Source organism: Candidozyma auris, chromosome 7, assembly GCF_003013715.1.
Source record: "Candidozyma auris chromosome 7, complete sequence".
NCBI classification, from domain to species: domain Eukaryota; kingdom Fungi; phylum Ascomycota; class Pichiomycetes; order Serinales; family Metschnikowiaceae; genus Candidozyma; species Candidozyma auris.
Window position 1 is genome coordinate 221,686 of NC_072818.1, and position 19,772 is coordinate 241,457.

General features: G+C 47.9%; 8 protein-coding genes across 8 annotated transcripts; 4 read left to right on the forward strand and 4 right to left on the reverse strand. All coding sequences in view use genetic code 12, as the record gives it.

Moving 5' to 3' along the window:
- Positions 1-294: 294 nt before the first annotated feature.
- On the forward strand, positions 295-2,297 carry VRP1 (Vrp1p; the record flags this gene model as incomplete). The annotated part of the gene is made up of 2 exons (XM_054702303.1): positions 295-1,238; positions 1,292-2,297. 2 exons carry the CDS (start codon positions 295-297, stop codon positions 2,295-2,297), a joined length of 1,950 nt encoding a protein of 649 aa, XP_054558278.1.
- Positions 2,298-2,313: 16 nt separating this feature from the next.
- Positions 2,314-3,336, reverse strand: CJI96_0005219 (diphthamide synthase; the record flags this gene model as incomplete). Its single annotated transcript, XM_029036223.2, has 1 exon — positions 2,314-3,336. One exon carries the CDS (start codon positions 3,334-3,336, stop codon positions 2,314-2,316), a length of 1,023 nt encoding a protein of 340 aa, XP_028889114.2.
- A 506-nt stretch (positions 3,337-3,842) lies between these two features.
- Positions 3,843-7,028, reverse strand: GDH2 (glutamate dehydrogenase (NAD(+)); the record flags this gene model as incomplete). The annotated part of the gene is made up of 1 exon (XM_029036224.2): positions 3,843-7,028. One exon carries the CDS (start codon positions 7,026-7,028, stop codon positions 3,843-3,845), a length of 3,186 nt encoding a protein of 1,061 aa, XP_028889115.2.
- Positions 7,029-10,115: 3,087 nt separating this feature from the next.
- CJI96_0005221 (uncharacterized protein) lies at positions 10,116-11,783 on the reverse strand (the record flags this gene model as incomplete). Its single annotated transcript, XM_029036225.2, has 1 exon — positions 10,116-11,783. One exon carries the CDS (start codon positions 11,781-11,783, stop codon positions 10,116-10,118), a length of 1,668 nt encoding a protein of 555 aa, XP_028889116.2.
- Positions 11,784-12,649: 866 nt separating this feature from the next.
- Positions 12,650-13,612, reverse strand: CJI96_0005222 (uncharacterized protein; the record flags this gene model as incomplete). Its single annotated transcript, XM_029036226.2, has 1 exon — positions 12,650-13,612. One exon carries the CDS (start codon positions 13,610-13,612, stop codon positions 12,650-12,652), a length of 963 nt encoding a protein of 320 aa, XP_028889117.2.
- A 1,565-nt stretch (positions 13,613-15,177) lies between these two features.
- Positions 15,178-16,089, forward strand: CJI96_0005223 (uncharacterized protein; the record flags this gene model as incomplete). Its single annotated transcript, XM_029036227.2, has 1 exon — positions 15,178-16,089. One exon carries the CDS (start codon positions 15,178-15,180, stop codon positions 16,087-16,089), a length of 912 nt encoding a protein of 303 aa, XP_028889118.2.
- Positions 16,090-16,806: 717 nt separating this feature from the next.
- Positions 16,807-18,159, forward strand: APM4 (Apm4p; the record flags this gene model as incomplete). The annotated part of the gene is made up of 1 exon (XM_029036228.2): positions 16,807-18,159. The coding sequence occupies one exon, from the start codon at positions 16,807-16,809 to the stop codon at positions 18,157-18,159; it is 1,353 nt and encodes a 450-aa protein (XP_028889119.2).
- Positions 18,160-18,587: 428 nt separating this feature from the next.
- On the forward strand, positions 18,588-19,772 carry PRS5 (ribose phosphate diphosphokinase subunit PRS5; the record flags this gene model as incomplete). The annotated part of the gene is made up of 1 exon (XM_029036229.2): positions 18,588-19,772. One exon carries the CDS (start codon positions 18,588-18,590, stop codon positions 19,770-19,772), a length of 1,185 nt encoding a protein of 394 aa, XP_028889120.1.

Below are 19,772 nucleotides of genomic sequence, written 5' to 3' on the forward strand. Positions count from 1 at the left end.
ATATATCCTACTTCTTCCGTTCCCTTCCATCCCCTATCTCTACCACCTCCCCTTCTGCTGCCTCCTACATAGCAGGATCTCAACTATCACCATTATCCTCCACATCTACATCTTCCAACACAACTTCTCTCTACTCAACCATGGCTGGCCCACCCCCACCACCTCCGCCTCCCCCACCGGGCCTTGATCTCCCCTCCTCCCCCTCTGTCGATGCCAAAGGCAGAGACGCTCTTTGGGCGATATTCGCAGGGGCCAAGTTGAAGAAAGCAACCACTGTCGATAAGTCAGGGGCCCATGATCGGCGGCCCGGGGCTGACCCCTGCTGTACCTTCAATTGGTGCCTCTGCGCCTTCTGCTCTGGCATCTCCAGCTCCCAGTGGTCTGGCTCCATCGCCAGCTCCTCAATTGGGTGATATCTTTGCTGGAGGCATGCCAAAGCTCAAATCTGTCAAGGACAACAGATCGGGAAAGGTGCCTGCGAGCGCCCCCAAGGTGCCTCTGTTCAACGAGCCTAAGGTTCCTTCTTCGGGGCCGCCTCCTGTGCCTGGAGCTGCTGCTCCTTCAGCTCCAAAAGTACCTTCTTCAAGGCCTTCTAAGTCTGCTGGCCCTCCAACTCAGCTGGCTCCTCCACCTCCACCGCTCCCAAGTTCACCTCCACCGGTTCCTTCAGGTGCTCCCCCGGTGCCAACTTCTAGCTCATTGAGTGTGCCCAAAGTACCACCTTCAAGACCTAAGAAGCTGGGCCACTTGAAGACAAGCTCTGTCAGTTCCGTCAGCTCTATGGAGTCAGCCAGTCTGGCCAGAACGGCTCCTCCTCCGCCCCCTTCAGAGGCACCAGCTCCACCTCCAGTGCCTCTGTCACATCCGCAAAAGGCTCCTCCAGTGCCCCTGTCACATCCCCAAAAGGCTCCTCCGGTGCCCTCGGCTCCACCCCCACTACCTACATCGCCACCTCCAGTACCTACCGGCGTTCCTAAAGCGCCACCGGCTCCAAAAGTTCAGCTGAACCTGCCAGCTCCAATGCCTCCCGGCGGTCTTCCCTTTTTGGGAGAGATCAACGCAAAGAGAGACGATAAGCATGTGGTAGACAAAGTGGAAGACGTTTCTAGGAGTCTGAGGCCGGATCCTCCAAGAGTATCGGCTCCTCCGCCTTCAACGCTGGCTCCGCCCCCACCCCCAGTTCCTAGCTCGGCTCCCCTCTACCTTCAACTCTGGCTCCACCCCCACCGCTGCTGTCGGTTCCTCCACCTCCTCCACCTCCTCTGTCAATTCCGCCGCCACCAACTGCCAGTTCGCTTAACAAAAAATCCTCGTCATCCTCAGCCTCCAAAGCTCCTCCTTTGCCTGGTGGACTGCTTCCCTTCTTGGATCAAATCAATGCAAAACGAGATGAGTCCAATGTCGTTGATAGCACCTCATCTTACTCAAAGGACCACAAGGAAAGCAGCCTGTCGTCATCAAAGCCTCCTGTTCCATCAAGCGCTCCACCCATTCCAAAGAACGTACCACCAGTGCCTACACCATCAGCGCCCAAACCACCAAGTTCAGTACCAAAGCCTCCAACCGCTTCTGCACCACCATCGACGCCTCCGGCGCCACCTCCAGCAGGGTTGCCGTTCTTGGATCAGATCAATGCTCGCAATAAAGAATCTCAGGCAAAGCAGAAGCCACCTTCGACAAGTGCTGCTCCACCCATTCCGCAAGCTTCAGCGCCAACGCCTCCAGCACCTCCACAAATTCCCACTCAGGCTCCACCGCCACCGAAAATCCCAAGCCAGGCTCCTCCTCCACCCAAGATTCCATCTCAAGCTCCACCTCCACCTAAGAGCTCGATTGAGGCTCCATCTCCACTGCAGATTCCAACTCAGGCGCCTCCTCCCCCTCGGGCACCACTGCCTCCACTGGCGCCTCCTCTGATTCCTCCACTGGCACCTCCACAGATTCCTTCTCAGGCACCTCCACAGATCCCTTCTCAGGCGCCTCCATCGCTACCGAGAGAAAGCGGGTCATCCTTCAGCTCTAAGCCGAAAAAGGCAGCTCCCCCACCACCTCCAAGCGTAATGGAGCAGCAGCAATCCACGGGACATGAACTCAGAAAAATCTCTGCTCTGGATTACACTATCAACACACACCATCGCAACGGCCTGAGTGGGAACCAGAGACTTGTGATTGAGGACACTAGATTTAAGTTCATCAATAGCGATGCATTGCCAAACCCAAGAAGATTTGAAAACAAAGAAAAGCTCTACCCAAGTGGAAGAGGCTCATCCGTGCCGCTTGATCTACTGCTTTTCTGAGTGTTATACATCCTATTTAGAAGCTGGGCAGCCATTGCTCGACGACATTGTCATAAAAAGAGCACGTCACTACGTATTCACCCAGAGACGCCCAGTCGCCGCCATAGACCATACTGTCGTGCTGGCCCTCGAAAAATTGTTTAGCTACTGGCTTGTCGCCTTCAGGCAGCACTATATAGGCGCCTTGGTACATGCAGCAAGCCAAGACTGAGTCTTGAGGAGTGCTAGCACTCTTTGGAGCCGGTATAAGTCTCCAGACTCCTCCGTTTAAGTTCACCTTGTGGAGCTCTTGCGGCAATAAACTAGGAAACAAACATGGGCCATCATCTGTATCTAGTTTCCTCAAGTCAAACACTCGCAAGTGGTCGTCATAAGAACCTGTCCAGAGCTGATTTGGCTGGTGCAGAAGCCACAGTGTGTTCGGGCACAAGATCAGAACCACGCCGGCGTCGTGGTGACGGGCCGAGGTGGCCCATATCTTCGAGTTGGTACGAAGATCGTGTGCTATGAGTTTGGCGTCGTCGCCCCCTGTGAAGACAACGTTTGCCGCCGGTGCAGCCTCGCTAAAAGCGCCAGTCCAGCACTCCAACAGGTGCTGAGTGTCCAATTGGTGGCTCGAGCTGTCTTGCAAGTTCACAATGGCTGCTTCACCCGAGGTTAGCGTTGCAAGAATTTGTTCTGGGTTTGCAGGATCGAAAAATACAGAAGTCACAAGAACTCCCTCGTCATAAAGCCGTAGGTTCTCTTGCAACTGTAAACTGTTGTTGTCTTCGTCAAACTTCCACACCATGATGTTCCCTGTCGAATGGGCCAGTACCCACACCGAGGGATCTTTTGGGCTTACTTTCAAGTCAAGCACGGCCAGCTCCGTGGCGACAGACAGCAACCTTGTCCAACCTCCCTTTCCTGAAGCGTAAACGTCCAAAGACCCATGTCGGTGTCCCGTATCCTTCTCTAGCTTATATGTTCCAATCACAGTGATATCTTTTTCTGGGTGAATCCTTAAACAGCATGGAGGGAGCTCAGTATGGATTGTCATGCTAAACAATAGGAGGCGTATGCTCAAAATGTACTATTGAAGCAACTGGTGGGCCCAGAATGTACAAGTTGTGAGAGTTTTTCAGATGAGCAGAGGTACACGCTTTATTCACCTTGGTACCCCAGATTTCGCGAGGTTTTGCAAATCTCATCTCTCCTACTACTACTTCTTCTTCTTCCTCCTCCCTCGGTGTTTACACTTCCACCATGAACCTATGGCAGAAATGGATGAGTCTTCCGGTTAAGGCCCGCTACTACATTGCAGGGTCGACGTTTGTGTTTGCGTTGGTGGGCGATTACGTCACCTCCAGGATCAACGAAGAGGTGGTTGCCAGAAAGAAGCTTGAAGAGACGCTTAGCAAGGACTTGTGAATACCACACATTGATTGGGTAATCTCTGCTCACCTGAGGAAAGAGCTACGGTTTGTATCAAATAGCATATAAATTAATCTATATTAAAGTTGGCCCCTGGCGGCTGCGACTCGCGGGTACGTACGCTCCGGGTGCTCACAAAAGCTGCTTCTCCTTGTACTCCTTTCTGATCGACGAGATGAACTCCAAAAACTTGGCGGGGTTCGAGTCAATGCCTCTCGAGTAGACGAATCTAGACGCCAAACGCGTGGCAAACAACGCCTTCAAGTACGACTCGGGCACTCTGTCCAAGATAGCACCCATGCCAATCGACTCGAGCAACAAGGGTGGGAGCGAGTCCACCAACACAGCGTTTCTGAACTCAACGTCATCGTTCCACAATTCCTGCGAGTTGGCCAACTCGTCTCCAAGCTTGTTGATGGCTTGCGAGAGCTTGTCAGACAACTCGGTGATAGGCTCGCCGGTTTCAGCCTTCAACTTCCAAAGAGCCTCAAACTCCATCTGGGCGTTGTCGACAATCTTGCGCTGCACTTCCTTGACGTACTTCTCGTAGAACTCAGGCTTGACGCCGCTGGTGTCGATGCACATGTTCTCCAAGAAGCCCTTGTCGTCGAAAGAAAGAGCAGCAAGCACCTCCAACGAGGACGACGTCACACCACCCTTGTTGGTCGAAGCATCTTTGAAAATAACACAGCCAGCATTCTCCAAAATGATCTTGGCAGACTGCGTGATGAAGAGGTTGGCACCTTCAACGAAGTATGGAATGATGCTCTTGCCAGTCTTCTCATCGATCAACGCCTTGACATTGTTGGTGTCAATGGCAGCTGGACGACCACCGCATGGCACGAACAAGTCAACGCCCTTAGTGCCGTACACTTCCTTGATCTTCACGTGGAAAGTGTTACGGAAGGTGACGCCAGACTCGACAACGGTGCCGTCTGGCAAAACAACGTCGTTCTCGTCCACCAAAACAATGAAACCAGTCTTGGAGAGCTTCGAGCGGTCGTAGTGCTCAATCATCTTTCTCTGAGAGGCCAAGCGCAAGAGCTCTTGCTTGTCCAAGCCGTTTGGATCAGCAATAACACCAGAGCCGTCAACAATACCAACGTACTTCTCATCTCTAGAAAGCTTGATCTCGTTGGAGCCCAAGTCACCGTCTGGACCGCCGGTCTGGACCTTTCTGATGGTGGCGTTGTCAATGTTAAGCTTCTCGTAGATCTTGTTCACGTACGATCTCACAGAAAGCGAAGTCATACCGTACTCGTCGTGGGGAATACCACCAATCTGCTGAGACTTACCAGTGAAAAAGGACTTCCACCATGGTGCACCTCTGGAGCGGGCATGAAGGGCAGCCCAGTCAACGTATGGGGCAGTACCTTCGTCAGGGCCGCAGAAGAGAATCTCTGGTTTGTTGTAGAGATCAACAAATGGCTCCTTGGCACCTGGAATGTGCTGTTTGAGCAACAAATCAATTAAGGCATCAATGTACTTTTCAAAAGAGGCCTTTGGAGTCTCCTGGGCTAAACCAGGATCGAGCAAAATGACACCCTTGGACCCGCCTTCAGGAATGTCTTTGTTTTTCTTCTGCTGGGTGGCAGCCAAGTTGTAATTCTCGTCAAATAAGTTACGCACATTGACGTTGTAGGCGTCAACGGATCTCGAGCGAACAACACGGATACCACCTCTAGAGATATCTCTAAATCTAATGTGGAAACCTCTGAAGTCGGAACCCACAATGAAGAACATACCGTAAGGAGTCTCTGGGTACTCCGACTTTGGCAAGAACGATGGGTCCAATCTGAAGGAGATGGCCACCTTGGTGGAGGTATAGAAGTTGGTCTTGAGGATAGCCTTGTTGAACATAAAGAGAGCTCTCAAGACAATGGCATGGTGCTCATTCTGGCCACACTCTCTGCTCAACAAATGTTCAAACTCCTTTTCAGAGCCCACCGGAGTGATCTGGGAAAGACGCTGGTAGGACAAGGTCTTCTCCATGGAGGATCTGATATAGTGCACGTCAGCAAACTGGCGGTACAACTTGCGGATGATCTCCTTTCTGGTGGAAAACACCTCCTTGATGTAATCTTGGGTGTAAGTTTCCGAACGCAAACGCTTCTTCAACGAGTTCAACACCTCTGCGTGTTGGATCAGCTTGGAAGGATCAAGCAAGTGGGACAACTTGGTGTACTCAGGGCCTAATCTGTTCAAAAAGTGGGTGACGAAGATGACACCACACTGCGAGTAGATGGCCTCCTGCAAGGACAAATCCTGCTTGATGAACAAGTCGTGGAAGTAGTTGTGGGGAATACAGTACAACAAAGAAGCCTCCTTGATCACCTGGTAAATCAGCAAGTCGATAGGGGTTCTCTTGTTGCCCGAAACAGTGGCCTTGATGTACATCGAGATGATGGTGACGCCATTGGAGAACTGCTCCACGTACTTTCTTGTGGTGGAAAGCTTGTAGTAGTCAGCCAAGTCCGACAAGGCCGAGTTGTAGTGGGGGGAAGTCTTCTGACGGTACCCAATTACCACTCTGTACTCCTCGGACTCCTCGATGGGGAAGTGCTGGATCACGGGACCGGTGGAGTTCACCACTCTCCTGATGATGTCGGAGTAAAGCGACTTTGTTCTGTCGGAAGCGATCTTCAAAAACGTCTCGTCACTGATCTTGTCAATGTCGGTCTCGTTGGGGTCGACATTCTCCTCCGGGTACTTGGTTTTGTAGACAAAGTGACACTTGACCTGCTGCTTGGCAAAGATCTCGGCCAGCTCAGGCAGAGCAGCGTACATCTCGGCCACACCCGCCAAGATCGGGTCGCTGGCGTAATTGAGGGGCGCCGAGAAGTACTCGAGTCTGTACGAGTTGTTGGCGTACGACGAGTCAATGTAGCGCTCGTCGATCAAATCGTCAAACCTGCGCTTGTCAAAACGGGCTCCGGCAAACGACGTGTCGAAAAACACAGAGTGGTCAGTGCCTTCACGCTTGTAGCGAATCAAAGGTTGCTCATCCACCTTGATGTCAGAGGCAAACGCCTGGACCTTACACGAGTAGAGCGAGTGGATGTGCGAGGCAATGCCCTTGGGCAGCTCCTTGGCAAAGTACACGTCATCAATACCCAAGCAGTTGTAGAACCACTTGGCCTCGGACTCAATGAGCGACTCGGGAATGAACCCGGTCGAGTCCAAAATGTCAAGCACCTGGTCGAACTGCTCCTGCTTTCCAGAAAAGGGGGTGTCGATGTAGTCGTTTTTGAACGACGAGACGCTCAGGGCGTCATCAACTTGCTTGTCAAGCGAGAGTCTGGAGATATCCACGCTCATGACACGATTATTGGTTGAAGATGGAGAGTTGCGAATCTGTTATACAGAGACGAGGAGGTTGCTAGGCACGGGGGCACACGCTACCAGAACTAGTGGGAAGATCAAAAAGTAAAAAGAGCAAGGAATATGATTGGGAAATCGGGGTGTATTTATACTCTGGAGGAAGATGAACAAATATGGCGGTGGGTGCCTCGAACACCCCACAATTCGGGCTTGAGGCGAGCAGATGCCGTAGGACAAGCGACTTCCGAGGGCTCGGTTCTAGAGGTCCGCCTGAGGAAAGAATTTCACTGGAACAAGGTGAAATGAAGGGTTAGTGGTTGAAGGGGGAAATGGAATACTAAGGATGCTACACATTGTGATAAATGGCGAGATGAACTTGAATTGTAGTAGTTAAGGGGATGGGAGTACGAAGGTGCGAATAGGAGAACCGAGGGCAGTATAAAGACACGCAGTCAGAAGGTTACGTTCTAGATGCGTTTTCTGGGCAACATTGACGGGATGGATCCTACTTGTTAAACACCTTAGGGCAGAGAAAGGAAACGTTAATCTGGTAGGGTAGTAGGAGGAGGGTAGCGGACCCTCGGAAGTGGGCTGAAAAGTGTCCCCTCGGAGTAGGTGTCCCGATGGGGCCCCTCGGTGACGGTGACGGTGGACGATGCGCCCCCGGAATGCCCCCCGGAATGCCCCCGGGACAACACCCCCGGACACCGTCCCATCAATGTAAGGCATCTCTCAGCGACAGCTGCCATGGTGCCTCCATAGTCCCCCACGGCAACCGCCAGCGACCCTTTCCTCACCTCTCTCGCAGCCAAATACCGCATACCCGCTACCCTCTACAAAGTATCTCATCAAACCACCACCACTAACACCAGCACGGCAAAAGAAGACTCCGCTGGTGCCAACGTTTATGCGCGGGCCAAAAACCTCCAAACGGTAGCGGCGTGGGGTCATTTGGGCCAAGTCACCGCCAATTCAGGCCGGGGTCACGGCAGGCGATCGATGCCTCACTCGCTGGCTGCGAAGGCCACAATGCGAACCGAAGGTCACCAAGTAGACCACAAAGCGAATGTCACAAAACTGGCCAAAATAAAAATAAAAGAAAGCAGGCTGGCTGAAAACAACCTGAAAACAATTTGAAAATCGGGTACTGGTTTTTTGTGTATACGTTGCCTCGTGGTGCTGTGCTTTCGTCTGCCTCTCTGTGCCTTTCTCTGCCTGGTCCCTTTTGCTTGTTGGGCGTTTGCCTGTGCGAACCGCTGCAGGCCAGTTTCCCCAGACTTCGCTGCCATCGGGCCCCAGGGCCTCTCTGCTGAATCGCCAGAGCCACACCGCCAGGTCTTTTTTTTTCTTTTTTTTCTTTTTAATAAGGGCTGAATCCTACTCTTTCTCTTTCATCAACCATCGCTTCTGTTTCCTGAATTCCTTTCCTTTTCTTTCACCTTTTGCCCTTCCCTTAGTTTCTTCTTTTGTTTTGCGGGGGTGTGGCATTTGCAACCTCGACTGGGGCCGCATTTCATAAACGGCACTAGTAAAAACGGTGCGCCAGCCCAGTCCTCCACTGCCTGGCTCCACCCATTCTCGAGGCTACCCTCGAGGCCACCCTCGAAGTTGTGTCTTGCAGTTTTGGATTTGCACTAATTGCCTTTTGCTAATTTTGGGCCTCCACTGGCTGGCTCTTTACGCTTTGTCTTTCTCTGGGCCCCTCGTTAGTGCGCTAGTGCGCTTCTGTGCTTGGGTGCGCTAATGCCGCTAGCGCTCTACGTGGGTACAAATTCTTTTGTGGGCCACCTTGTCAACGCAGGGTTCTTTTTTTGCAGGCGGATCGGTGTCGGTGTTTTTGGGTACGTGTATAGAATGGTTGCACTCTGATGTCATTATGTAAGATTCGTTGGGCTTGTATGATGCTTTCGGCTGATCCAAATGGTCAGAAGCTGGAGAGCTCAGTATAATGTGTAGAGCGGATCCGAAGAACTCCTTGTTGTCTTAATGTGACTCTTATTGTGAGAAGGTGAACCAGGATTCGAGTTAAGCCAGTGTTGGTGGTGTCAGTGTGTAGGGTCACTTAAGTTGCACTATTCTCTTTATAGATCGCTTGTCCTCTTGAAGTTCACCTGGAGACTGGGTTCAGGCGACTGGCTTGTCAGAATTGTGTGTCGTCTGCTCATTAGTACATACTTGTGATATTAGGAGCTGAATGATGTCCAACGTTTGGGTTTAAGCGAAATGTGGATTAGATTTGTATGTGGGACTTGTCACGATAGCAATGGTACTGACTCCACAGCGAATGTGCGCTGTGAAAATACATTGTGTGAACACTACGCTGTCTGAAGACAAGCCTCAAGGCTTCTCGTTCTCAGCGAGAGTTTTTGTCTCCATTTGTAGAACGCCTTTCACAGGAGTATTGGGCCCGTGTCAATTGGATGCTACTTTTGACATTTTATGCTATGGTTTCCAAGAAGATATCGAGTCTCGCAAACCTCTCCACAGTCTCATGGTATGAAAGACTTTTGGAATCATGTTAGCCTTTTTTAATAACGAATATTATGACTGAGCAAGGATACTAGTAAACCTGTAAATATTTATCTCTATCTTTCAAAAAAAAAAAAAACCATTAAATTTGCGTGGATGATGGTAATTCGATCAAAGAAGATGTCATGGCAACAAATACGTGTACAAACTCGTTTTATTAAAAACGTGGCCCGGTAGGAAATGTAGAATGATGATCCTATGGACACTGTGTACGGTGATCGCTGACAGCAGGTTTGTAACATTAATTCGTGTCATGTTTGGTCACACTTACCTCACTAATTCCAGAATACCAACTTAATGGAGAACAAAGCGAAAGTACAATAAGTATATAAAAAAGAGCTTCGCCACTTTTGGCCTGTACAAGCTTCTACCTGGCCATTACTACTCATAAAATGAATGCGTTCGCTCACTCTCAAAGGTAATAGAGGCCAAAATCAACACAAACTACTTCTCACAACTACAGTGGTTATAAAACAAATAAATAAAGCTATACGCTGAATATAAACGTATACACCGTAGAATACCAGGTCTCTACGAACCATTGGGAGCAGCAAACTATGCATTGATAAGTGTCTTGCCAGCAGGCTTCTTTTGTGGCACAGTCGTGAAAGCACCCATCTCCGAGAAGAAGCTGTTCAACTTCTGAATCTTGCTCTTGATCTGGATCTGCGCAGAGTCGGTATGAATCTCTGTCCTCTTGAACGGCACATTGAAGGTGTCTTCAAGTTGCAGACTGATCAATTTAACAAGAGAGGCCTTCTTCAAGGGAGGCGATTGGCTGGCCTCTTCCAGGTCAGCTGGCTTGGGCTTAGTCTCAGGCTGAGACTTCGAAGGATGAACTTCGAGTTCCTCGATATCCTTCTCGTGATAGGCCAACGCATCATTTACATCAAACAAAGGCTCGAGGGTAACCTTTTTGACTTCAAAGACAGCATCGGGCTCACGTGGAGGAGTAGAGCATGGTGTGAAAGTCTGGTTTAGAGACAAACACGAGAGGTTGTTGGGTGAATAGTTGTCATCAGCCCAAGGGTTATAGCTTGGGTCGGAGTAGTCAGAGAAGACAGAGGCAGAGTCTGTCCAAGGGTTGCTGTAAAAGTCTGAGCAAGAAGAAGAGCAGCTGCTAGACTGGTAAGGCAAAAGCGGCGTGGAAGCAACCTTTGGCTCTACAACGGCCTTCGCAACAGGCTCTGAAACAACTGTACAAGCATTGGCCGTAGTCAGAGATCTGACATCAGCAACAGACTTAGCTTGCAAGAAGAGTTTAGAGTTCTCGAAGGGGTTTCTGTCGTCATACTTTGAGGGAGAGTGGTACTCCTCCTTAAGCATAGCCACATTCCTCGACTCCCTTTCAATCATTTCTGGAGAGTCTTTACCAATAGGCACAAGCTCTCCACAGCAATTGTGGTAGGGATTGAAAGAGCTTGGGTATTGAAGTTTGTTGATATGCATAAAGTAGTGAAAGGAGGTCTTGCAATCATGATGGTGAAGCTGATCTCCCAACACTAGCAAGCGATTGTCTTTGCTTGATGCAGCTCTCTTGCAGGCATACAGGGCGACGAGTTTGTTCGGTGCGTCGACCATGCGTGGGGGAGCCTGGGGCTGCATGCAGGATTTTGCAGCCAAATCTGTCTCAGGCAAGATATTATACCTGGTGTAGTGAGGTTTGGCCAGATCCTTTGTCTTGGAGTTTCCTGGTCTCGCTTTCTCCTTCACTTTACCATGGCGCTCGAAAGGTGGTTCCTGAGCAGGTTTAGAAAGTCTGTCCGGCTTCGTTTCCTGCTCATTTGCCACGGGCTTCATAAATGTCTTCCTGTAGACCTCTTTCTGCTTCGCGACGAGCCTCTTCATCGACTTTGTGTCAACAGGCTCGAAAAAGATAGGGCGGGGCCTGGTAGTTACGGCGGCGGCTTCTGCTCGTTTTGTATTATCGTGCGACTTCAAACTTGCGTGTAAGTTGGCCGGCCGCTTAGATGATGATACCTCTGGGTCCTTCATGGCCTTAATCGCAGCCATTTGTGCAATTGAGTAGGGCGACCTCGTTTTCGAGGCGGCTGGCACCTCAATTGGTGGACCCTTTTGTGGTGGTGGTCCAAGTTGCGAAGTTTGCAACGGGAACTTTGATCTGCCTCGTTTATAGGCGGATTTCGATACAAACATCCTGAAATCTTCTTGGTCGCAAGAAACTTTGGGGGTCGATTTCATGTAGAAGAAGCTTGAGTTCATGATGAAGAGAGTGGTTGATAAGAGATAAATTTCTTGGTGCGAAAAGCCCGTATTTATACGTGTTTGGGAGGTAGGCCGATTTATTACAACCAGGAGGACCGTACGCTTTGGGAATTACCTTGATTCACCGAGGAAACTTGAATATATCTTGTTACTGTAGCTTCTTTATTTGGCTGGTCTCATGCGAGTTACAAGCCGTACGCATGCCAGCTAGATAATATGAGGACTACCTTCTCTCTTTGTACTCGCAGACGAAAAAAGGCAAGTCTGCTGCTGGAATTATACATGTGGGATTTTCTTCGAATCCGTGGAAGAAACGATTCGATAAATTATTGAGATCACGCTACCATACGGCTATCATACGGCTATCGTACGGCTATCATAGCCTTGTTATATTTATTGAATAATATTCATACCTAGTAAGCATCTTAACTAGGTAGGCGTAAGCTTGCCTTCTCACCCATGACTGTACATTTAGGAAACTCTAAGTGGTCTCACATAGCCGTGCAAGTGTAGATTACATACAATGAGGCAATTACAAAGATCTGTAAAGTGCTGGGACTTCTACCCTATTGCTTCAAATTCCCTAGTTGTAAAATCTGGCAAATAATTGAACCGTTCCCCTTTTACCTACCCCATTGGCACCAGTTCATTGGTTCGATTTACTGAATATACTACATATTGCAATTGAATGATCAAAGTTCTATTACATACTGAAGTCCATCTGATGCAACCCAACTGCCCTTCTCCCCCCTCCCCTAGCTTTGATAACACCGAAGCACCGGGAATTTCCTTGGGTATCTGTCTTCTTAAAGGGAAGCTGTACCAAATGCTCGTGATGTTAACCACCTTTGAATTCTCCTAAACTAGTGAGCTTTAAAGGAATAGTAGCCAGAGCTTCTGACGTTGCCCCGTGAATGAGACCTAGTTCTATGACCCTGAGTCCTTGGCAACTGGCGACTGTTGTCTGAACGCCAAGAGCCATCAATTGCCTGGATATCCCTGTCTTTGGAAGATTCAGTATCCATGAAAGTAGCCTTTCTTTGAGATTTCCGACTATTTTTCACCGTGTAAGATCTGCCGACAAAGTTATCCCAATTGATTGCCTCATTAAAAGCCGCCTCCTCGTACATTCTGGAACAGCCTTCACTGTATCCAACTTCTTTCTTCCTTCCTTGCCTCTTTTCATAAGTCGCTAGAAGGGCTTTTTGCATTTCAATCTCCTGGGGAGAAATCAATTGAGCGATTGCACGTTCCAGAGATGTTTGGGGTTTCCACAGAGGGCTTTGCTGCTTCATATCGAGGAGCTCAGTAGCCTTCTTGGGTTTCTCTTGAGCAGCCTGATACTGTATCATGTGGTCAGCTTCATCGGTAGGCTGAAGCTTCCGGACTCGATTTTCGAATCTCGGATAAGTGACATTGTTCCTTATCACCGAACTCTCCTGCTTGACCTCATACTCTGTTCTTTTGCAGGCATTCAAGGGCATGCCTAGCTTTGCTTCGTCGGCAATGTCAGAATGACGTGGACCCAAAAAGTTGCTTTGTTGGGGAACATACTTCTTTATAGCGAAATGACATGAATCAACGATGTTTCCTCCCAATATCTTTTGACCCTGGGTCATTGGCAATTGCTGACTTGGCCGAAAATTTCTTAGCTTAATAGCTTTAAGCTCCGGCTTGTAACGAGCTTGCTCGAAGAACCTAGGCTGTAGTTTCCCGGGTATTTCTTCGTCGATGAGAATTTCCGTGTGATATCTTCTCCTCGTGTGAGAATTGTTGAGTAGCTCGGAGTATTTAGCCCTCTTCTTCACAAAATCTTGGGGCGTCATTGAAGATCCATCAATTCTGGAATGGTGTCTCTTTCTCTTGTTGTTCTTTCTTGGAATCAAACGCTCCAAGAAACTAAGTATCCGTCTTTTTCTGGGCTTCTTCGTAATAGGAGATTCTCCCTGTGTTTTCGGATTACAAATTCCTTGAGCATGCTTCCTGATGATTTTGACACTGTGTTGACAATTGTAGTGACTCTTTCGCTTTAGGTCCCGCGTGAGACCAATTTTGAGTGACATCCTTCTCAGGATGCTTTTGGTAGACTTGGAAATGACAGATGAAGCTCTTTTAACTGGCTTCCTAAAGAAATTGGTAAAATCCATGTTTTTGAGAGTATTAGAAATACAAAGATATGTTTACTTTGAAATGACTGAATATATATTCCGGGATAAGAGTTCGTCCTAGGCTTTCTATAAGGTGCTAGAGGCAACTACAGGTTCATTTTCCCATAAAGATATTTGGGCGTAAAATAGAAGTTCCTATTCATTTATACTTTCCTCACATGGTTTTGAGAATATTAAATCAACTTAAGGGGCAAGTTGATTTAGTACAGTAATTTTTTCAAGGGTAAGTACAATTTAAATTGCCTAATACGTTGCATTACTGTGGGAATCTCGCTCCAATTAATTTCAATCCATATGTGAGATTCAATATATCTTCTCTGTATTTTGAGGGTGTAACTTCCAAACGAATTATTGAGCTTGAAGTACCGGAGTACTTCCCTCAATTATTTCCTAATACTACGCTTTGTAATAAAAACCTCATTTTCATACACCACTTCCATGACTTTCATCTCTTCATTTATCGGCCAGATTCCAGAATTGAGGTGCATTTCATTTCGCATTCTTACTTACTCTAGAGAAACTATTTATTTGTGTTCCAACTTCCTGATTTGGGATGCATGTTTTCGAGCGACCGGATCTTCTACTTTCTCTAAAGAAACTAATAATTAGCGTTCCAGCTTCCAGAATTGGGACGCAGTCTCAATGGAATGACCGAATCTTCTACTTACCCTAACGAAACTAATAATTAGCTTTCCAGCTTCTGGAATGAGACACACTTTCATTTGAATGACCAGATCCTCAAGTTCTTCGAAATAAGAATGTGCAACTGTGTGGTATATTATTGCAGCGTAAGTCACGTATCGCAAATAAAGCACAAAGACTCCCTTTCCAATGCCCTTTTCAGTTGACCAAATGGTGGCTTCTTGGGTATCAAACCTTACAGAAGGAATTACGGTATCTCATAACTGTGTAGTCTTTTTTTGGAAGATTTCAGCTCAAATGGAAAACGCTAAGGTCTTGAAGTACAATTCATGCATGTTCATGATCGCATCTACACTTTCCTAAGTTGCAACCAAAATCTCTTGCCTTTTAGCGTTTGTATTACTGTAATGAACTATTCGCCGTATGATATATTGAGGTATATAAGCACGTCGTCTCTTCCGCTCTTCAGATTATTAACCACCACTTCATCTTTTTTTTTTTTTCTTCACTCAACTAATCCCTGATTGAAGAACTATCACACTCAATTTACAGCAACTCAAGTATCTTTTACCTCATCAGCGATGAGTCTCATCTTGCCAGTTATTTTATGCCCTTTGAAATTGAAGTCTTCCTCCAATTTCTTGAAGGCTGAATCCCGGGAAGAAACAACCCAAAAGAAGTCTGCGGCCTGGTACAAAGCCGAGGCCGAAGCTCGCGAAGCTCGAATCTTGGCTCAATTTCTAGCCAAAGGTCGAGAAATTGAAGCCGCTAGAAAGGCCGACTACGAAGCTAGAGTAGTCAAGGCTGCCGAGGTCAAAGAGGAGGAACCTCGCACATTGGCGAACTTCTTGCCCAGTGCTCAAGGAATCAAGGCCAGTAAGGCAAGATTCAAGGCTTCGAAGGAGGAGGCTGTCGACGTCAAGAATCCTGAAGCCAATGACGAGGTCCTCTTCTCCATCGATGATTATTTAGAAGAGGTCGAACTGTCCTCTTTAGAATCTAAGCTGCACTGGGGAAAGATGACCACTCCATGCAGCTTATCTAAGACGCCTCTCAGCACTCCTGAGGGTGTCTCTCTGGTCCCAAAGAAGAAGTCCCTCTCATCCTTTGCTCTTGTGACTCTTGCTCCGAAGCCTACTACACCACCACCCGCACTTGTCGTGGAGACAAATTTGGATCTACCAGACACTTTATCTGAGAAGTCTCTGGAGGAATTCAAAGCCTCGACGACGGAAGAAAAAACTCCGTTCACCAATTCCCGCAAGGGCAGGAAGAACAAGAGTCCAAAATCCAAACAGCAACCCAAAGTGTTCAGCGACCAGCCAACCAAGTCACAGCTCGCACGGCAAAAGAAGAAGTGGGCCAAGTTGAGGAAGCTGTGTCCCAATCTGTTCCGCAGTGATGAACACTCTCGGCCGCGTCAGGTTGTTCGGCCTTTCGCAACTTCGACTGAAATGAGCAAGCCTCAGCCAGTCGAAAAGTATTTGCTATAACAGCAATCCCCAAAGTATATAGGTTAATAAAATTTGTTAGTTCAAAAAAAAAAAAAAAAAAAAAATGTAAAAAAATGTAGAGAAGCGGGCTTGCGAATAATGTTCCCTTTTGTGACCTTCTCGCTGAAGGAGAAGGACGATATTTTGGAGTAGTATCAAGAACATCATGAGATTCACAAAGACGCAATCAAGTTGACAGTAATTTTCCTTTTCCATATATTTAACAAAGTAAGCCGGACAGCTGAAAGCTGGAAATTAATTCTGTCTGTAAATCGCAGGTAAGAAAATAGAATGACGTTTAATTTAAGTTGAGTCTTCCTTGGAAGTCACAGGATTTATGGACCCCGATTGCACAAATGGTCTGTACAATTTGTTCATATCAATGGCACTTCATAGTCCATAAATTCCTCATTTGGCCTTTCAACTCGTGAAACAATTTCTCAATGAGAATCGGAATACCGCAATACTTCTTTTCCCCCTTATCGACAAAATGGAGAATCCTCAATCGATGATGCCCTCCATTCAATCTCTCGATTACCTTACACTGTCAAATCTATTACTTATTTTCGCCCCCTTCCTCCCTCTTCGTATTGACTACGAAGGTGTCCCAGCAATCGCGGTTTGCAGCTACTAGTAGTAGTCGCAGCATCAACACTTTTTCACCACCCGCTCACCTCCACGATACAAATACCCACGCGAATTCCCCACTAGCACCCTATGATAAGCGCACTTTTCATCTTCAATGCCAAAGGCGACGTGCTCATGTCGCGTCTTTTCAAAAGCGGCGTCCGCCAGCTGGTTTCAGACGTGTTTAGAATCCAGGTGATCAACCCCGCTGCCCGATCAAACTCCTCCAGAGACGTGAGGCTGCCGGTGTTGACGTTGGGCAGCACGTCTTTTTTACATACAAGGCTCGGCAACATGTGGCTAGTGGCGGTGACGCGGTCGAATCAGGACCTGCTGGTGATCTTCGAGTTCTTATTCACGTTTGCAGCATTGCTTCGACACTTTTTCTTAAAAGATCCAGGACACCAGCTAAAGGAGGAGGTGATCACTGGCAATTTCTGCGCTATTTATGAAATGCTCGGCGAAATGCTTCAGTTTGGGTACCCTACAAATATGGAGCCTACTTACTTAGCATCGGTAGTACCGGGGCTTCCGCAGCCAAAGACAGGTTTTGACTTCCACGCGTCGCTTCGTAAGCCCAATTCAGAAAAAACTTTGGAAAGAGCAGCTTCTTCGGCCATGGACCACAGCTACGACTCGAACATGGTGCTGTGGAGGGATTCGGGGATCAAGTATCGCCGAAATGAGATTTTTCTCAATGTGGATGAGAAAGTTAATATCACATTGGACAACCGTGGCAGGTGCCTTCGTTCGTTTATCGACGGTGTTATTTCTATGAAGACACATCTCTCGGGAATGCCAGTTTGCCGTTTTGGCTTCGCTGACGATAGATCAGATACAGGGCTCCTTGACAAGATTAGTCTTGACGACTTTAAGTTTCACAAGTGCGTGGACTTGGCCAAGTACGATACTGATCGGGTGATTCGGTTTGTGCCTCCTGACGGCGCCTTTCAACTCATGTCCTATCACATCTCCAACCCATTTGTGCTTCCTTTCAAAGTGGTTCCTAAAGTCAGTGTTGTTGGGGATAGAATGACCATTAGAGTTATTCTCCGATCGACTTTTGAGTCAACTGTGGCCGCCACGGGCGTCACGGTCACAATTCCAACCCCAGGAGAGATTCTAAAAAATAATATTACATGCACCAACGGAAAGGCCAGGTACAGCCCTGGAGAAAACACGATAACATGGAAGTTCTCCAAGGTCTTTGGAGAGCTGGAACACTCTCTTATTGCTGACCTCAAGCTTCCAGAGGCAGACGAGTTTCTGCTGAAGCACTCCACCACGAACAGGAAGCCCTTGGGCCTAGATTTCACCATGGACATGTTCAGTGCCTCGGGGCTTTCCGTGAAATTCTTGAAGGTGGTTGAGAAATCCAATTACAGAACCGTCAAGTGGATCAAGTACACGACACTGGCCGGCTCCTACGAGATACGAATGTGAGGCCCTAATGTGTTCCTCGCCATTTTCCACGAAACACGAAATTGGGAAAACCCAATGCGGCCCATCGTCTTTGCCTGACCTAAAACACATTTCAAACACTTTTGCGGATACATATTTTTCACAATTTGAAATTTGCGTCCAAGCTGAAATGTTTTATTCTTGGATTATCCGATATCACCAACGGCATTCGAAATACTATTCAATATTTTCACATTCATGTGACAGCTAAAGGTCAACAAAACTGGATTTGCAATCATACATCATAAACCATTGCCGCGTGTACCCAGTTCCTCATCTAACCAAGTTACTCAGAGGTACGTTACTTGTGGGCCTGAACACTGCGGGAGAGTATGCGAAAATCAAACATCTCAAAATTTTACCTCCCCCACGTTTTCCATACGCCCTCTCAATAATACACAAACAAAGGGATGAGAGACCTCCTCGTTTTTGGCGGTAGCTCAGTTCCGTCGCTCGCAAAAGCTATTTGCAGAAACTTGACCATCCAAGTTGGTGAAGTGGACCTGCGAAAGTTCTCAAATGGTGAGACCTCCATCACTGTGAAAGACTCTGTGCGTGAGAAAGACGTCTTCATCGTCCAGAGCGGTTGCGGTGAAGTCAACGATAACTTCATTGAGCTCTTGATTCTCATCTCTGCGTGTAAAACCGCGAGTGCCAGAAGAGTCACAGCGGTGTTGCCGTACTTCCCGTATTCGAGACAACCGCAGAACCCAAAGGTCTCCATGACTGGGACCGCCATAGACGAAGAAGATGACGAACTCACAGTACCAAATCCGATGTTAAGACCACGTGCTATTCTGACTAACGCAGCAGCCACCAACATTTTGGGCGCTGTTGATGGATACGGAAAAGACGACAGTGGCTACAAGCAGTGGGTCAGCCCAAACGGAACCCTCATTGCAAACTTGCTCATGGAGGCTGGTGCTGACAGATGCATCACCATGGATTTGCATGACCCACAATTCCAAGGGTTCTTTGACATCTCCGTGGACAACCTCTACCTGAGGCCCTTGTTCAAACGCTATATTATAGACTACGTTCCCAATTACAAGGATTGTGTCATTGTATCTCCTGATAGTGGAGGAGCAAAGAGAGCCACTGCCATTGCCGATGCTTTGGGGTGTCTGTTTGCCTTAATTCACAAAGAAAGGCGTACCAAAGTGACTCCGTTGACCATTGGCTCCCCTATACTATCTGCATCTGTTTCTATGAATTCCACAATATCTACAACAACACATGTGAATAGCTCAATGCTTGTGGGAGACGTAAAAGGCAAAGTTTGTGTGCTTATTGATGATCTCGCAGACACTTGCAACACTATCACTAGGGCAGCGAGACTCTTGAAAGAAACAGGTGCCTCCTACGTATATTGCTTGGTCACTCATGCTATCTTCAGCGGCGATGGTCTTGAGAAGATTGCCGCCTCAGACATCGACAAGTTCATCACAACTAATAGCATTCCTCAATTGGAGCACATGAATGAACTCGGTGCTGATAGGTTTGAGGTACTCGATGTGTCCCGTATATTTGCAGAGGCTATCAGAAGGATACATAATGGTGAGTCTGTGTCGATGCTTTTTGACCACGGTTGGTAA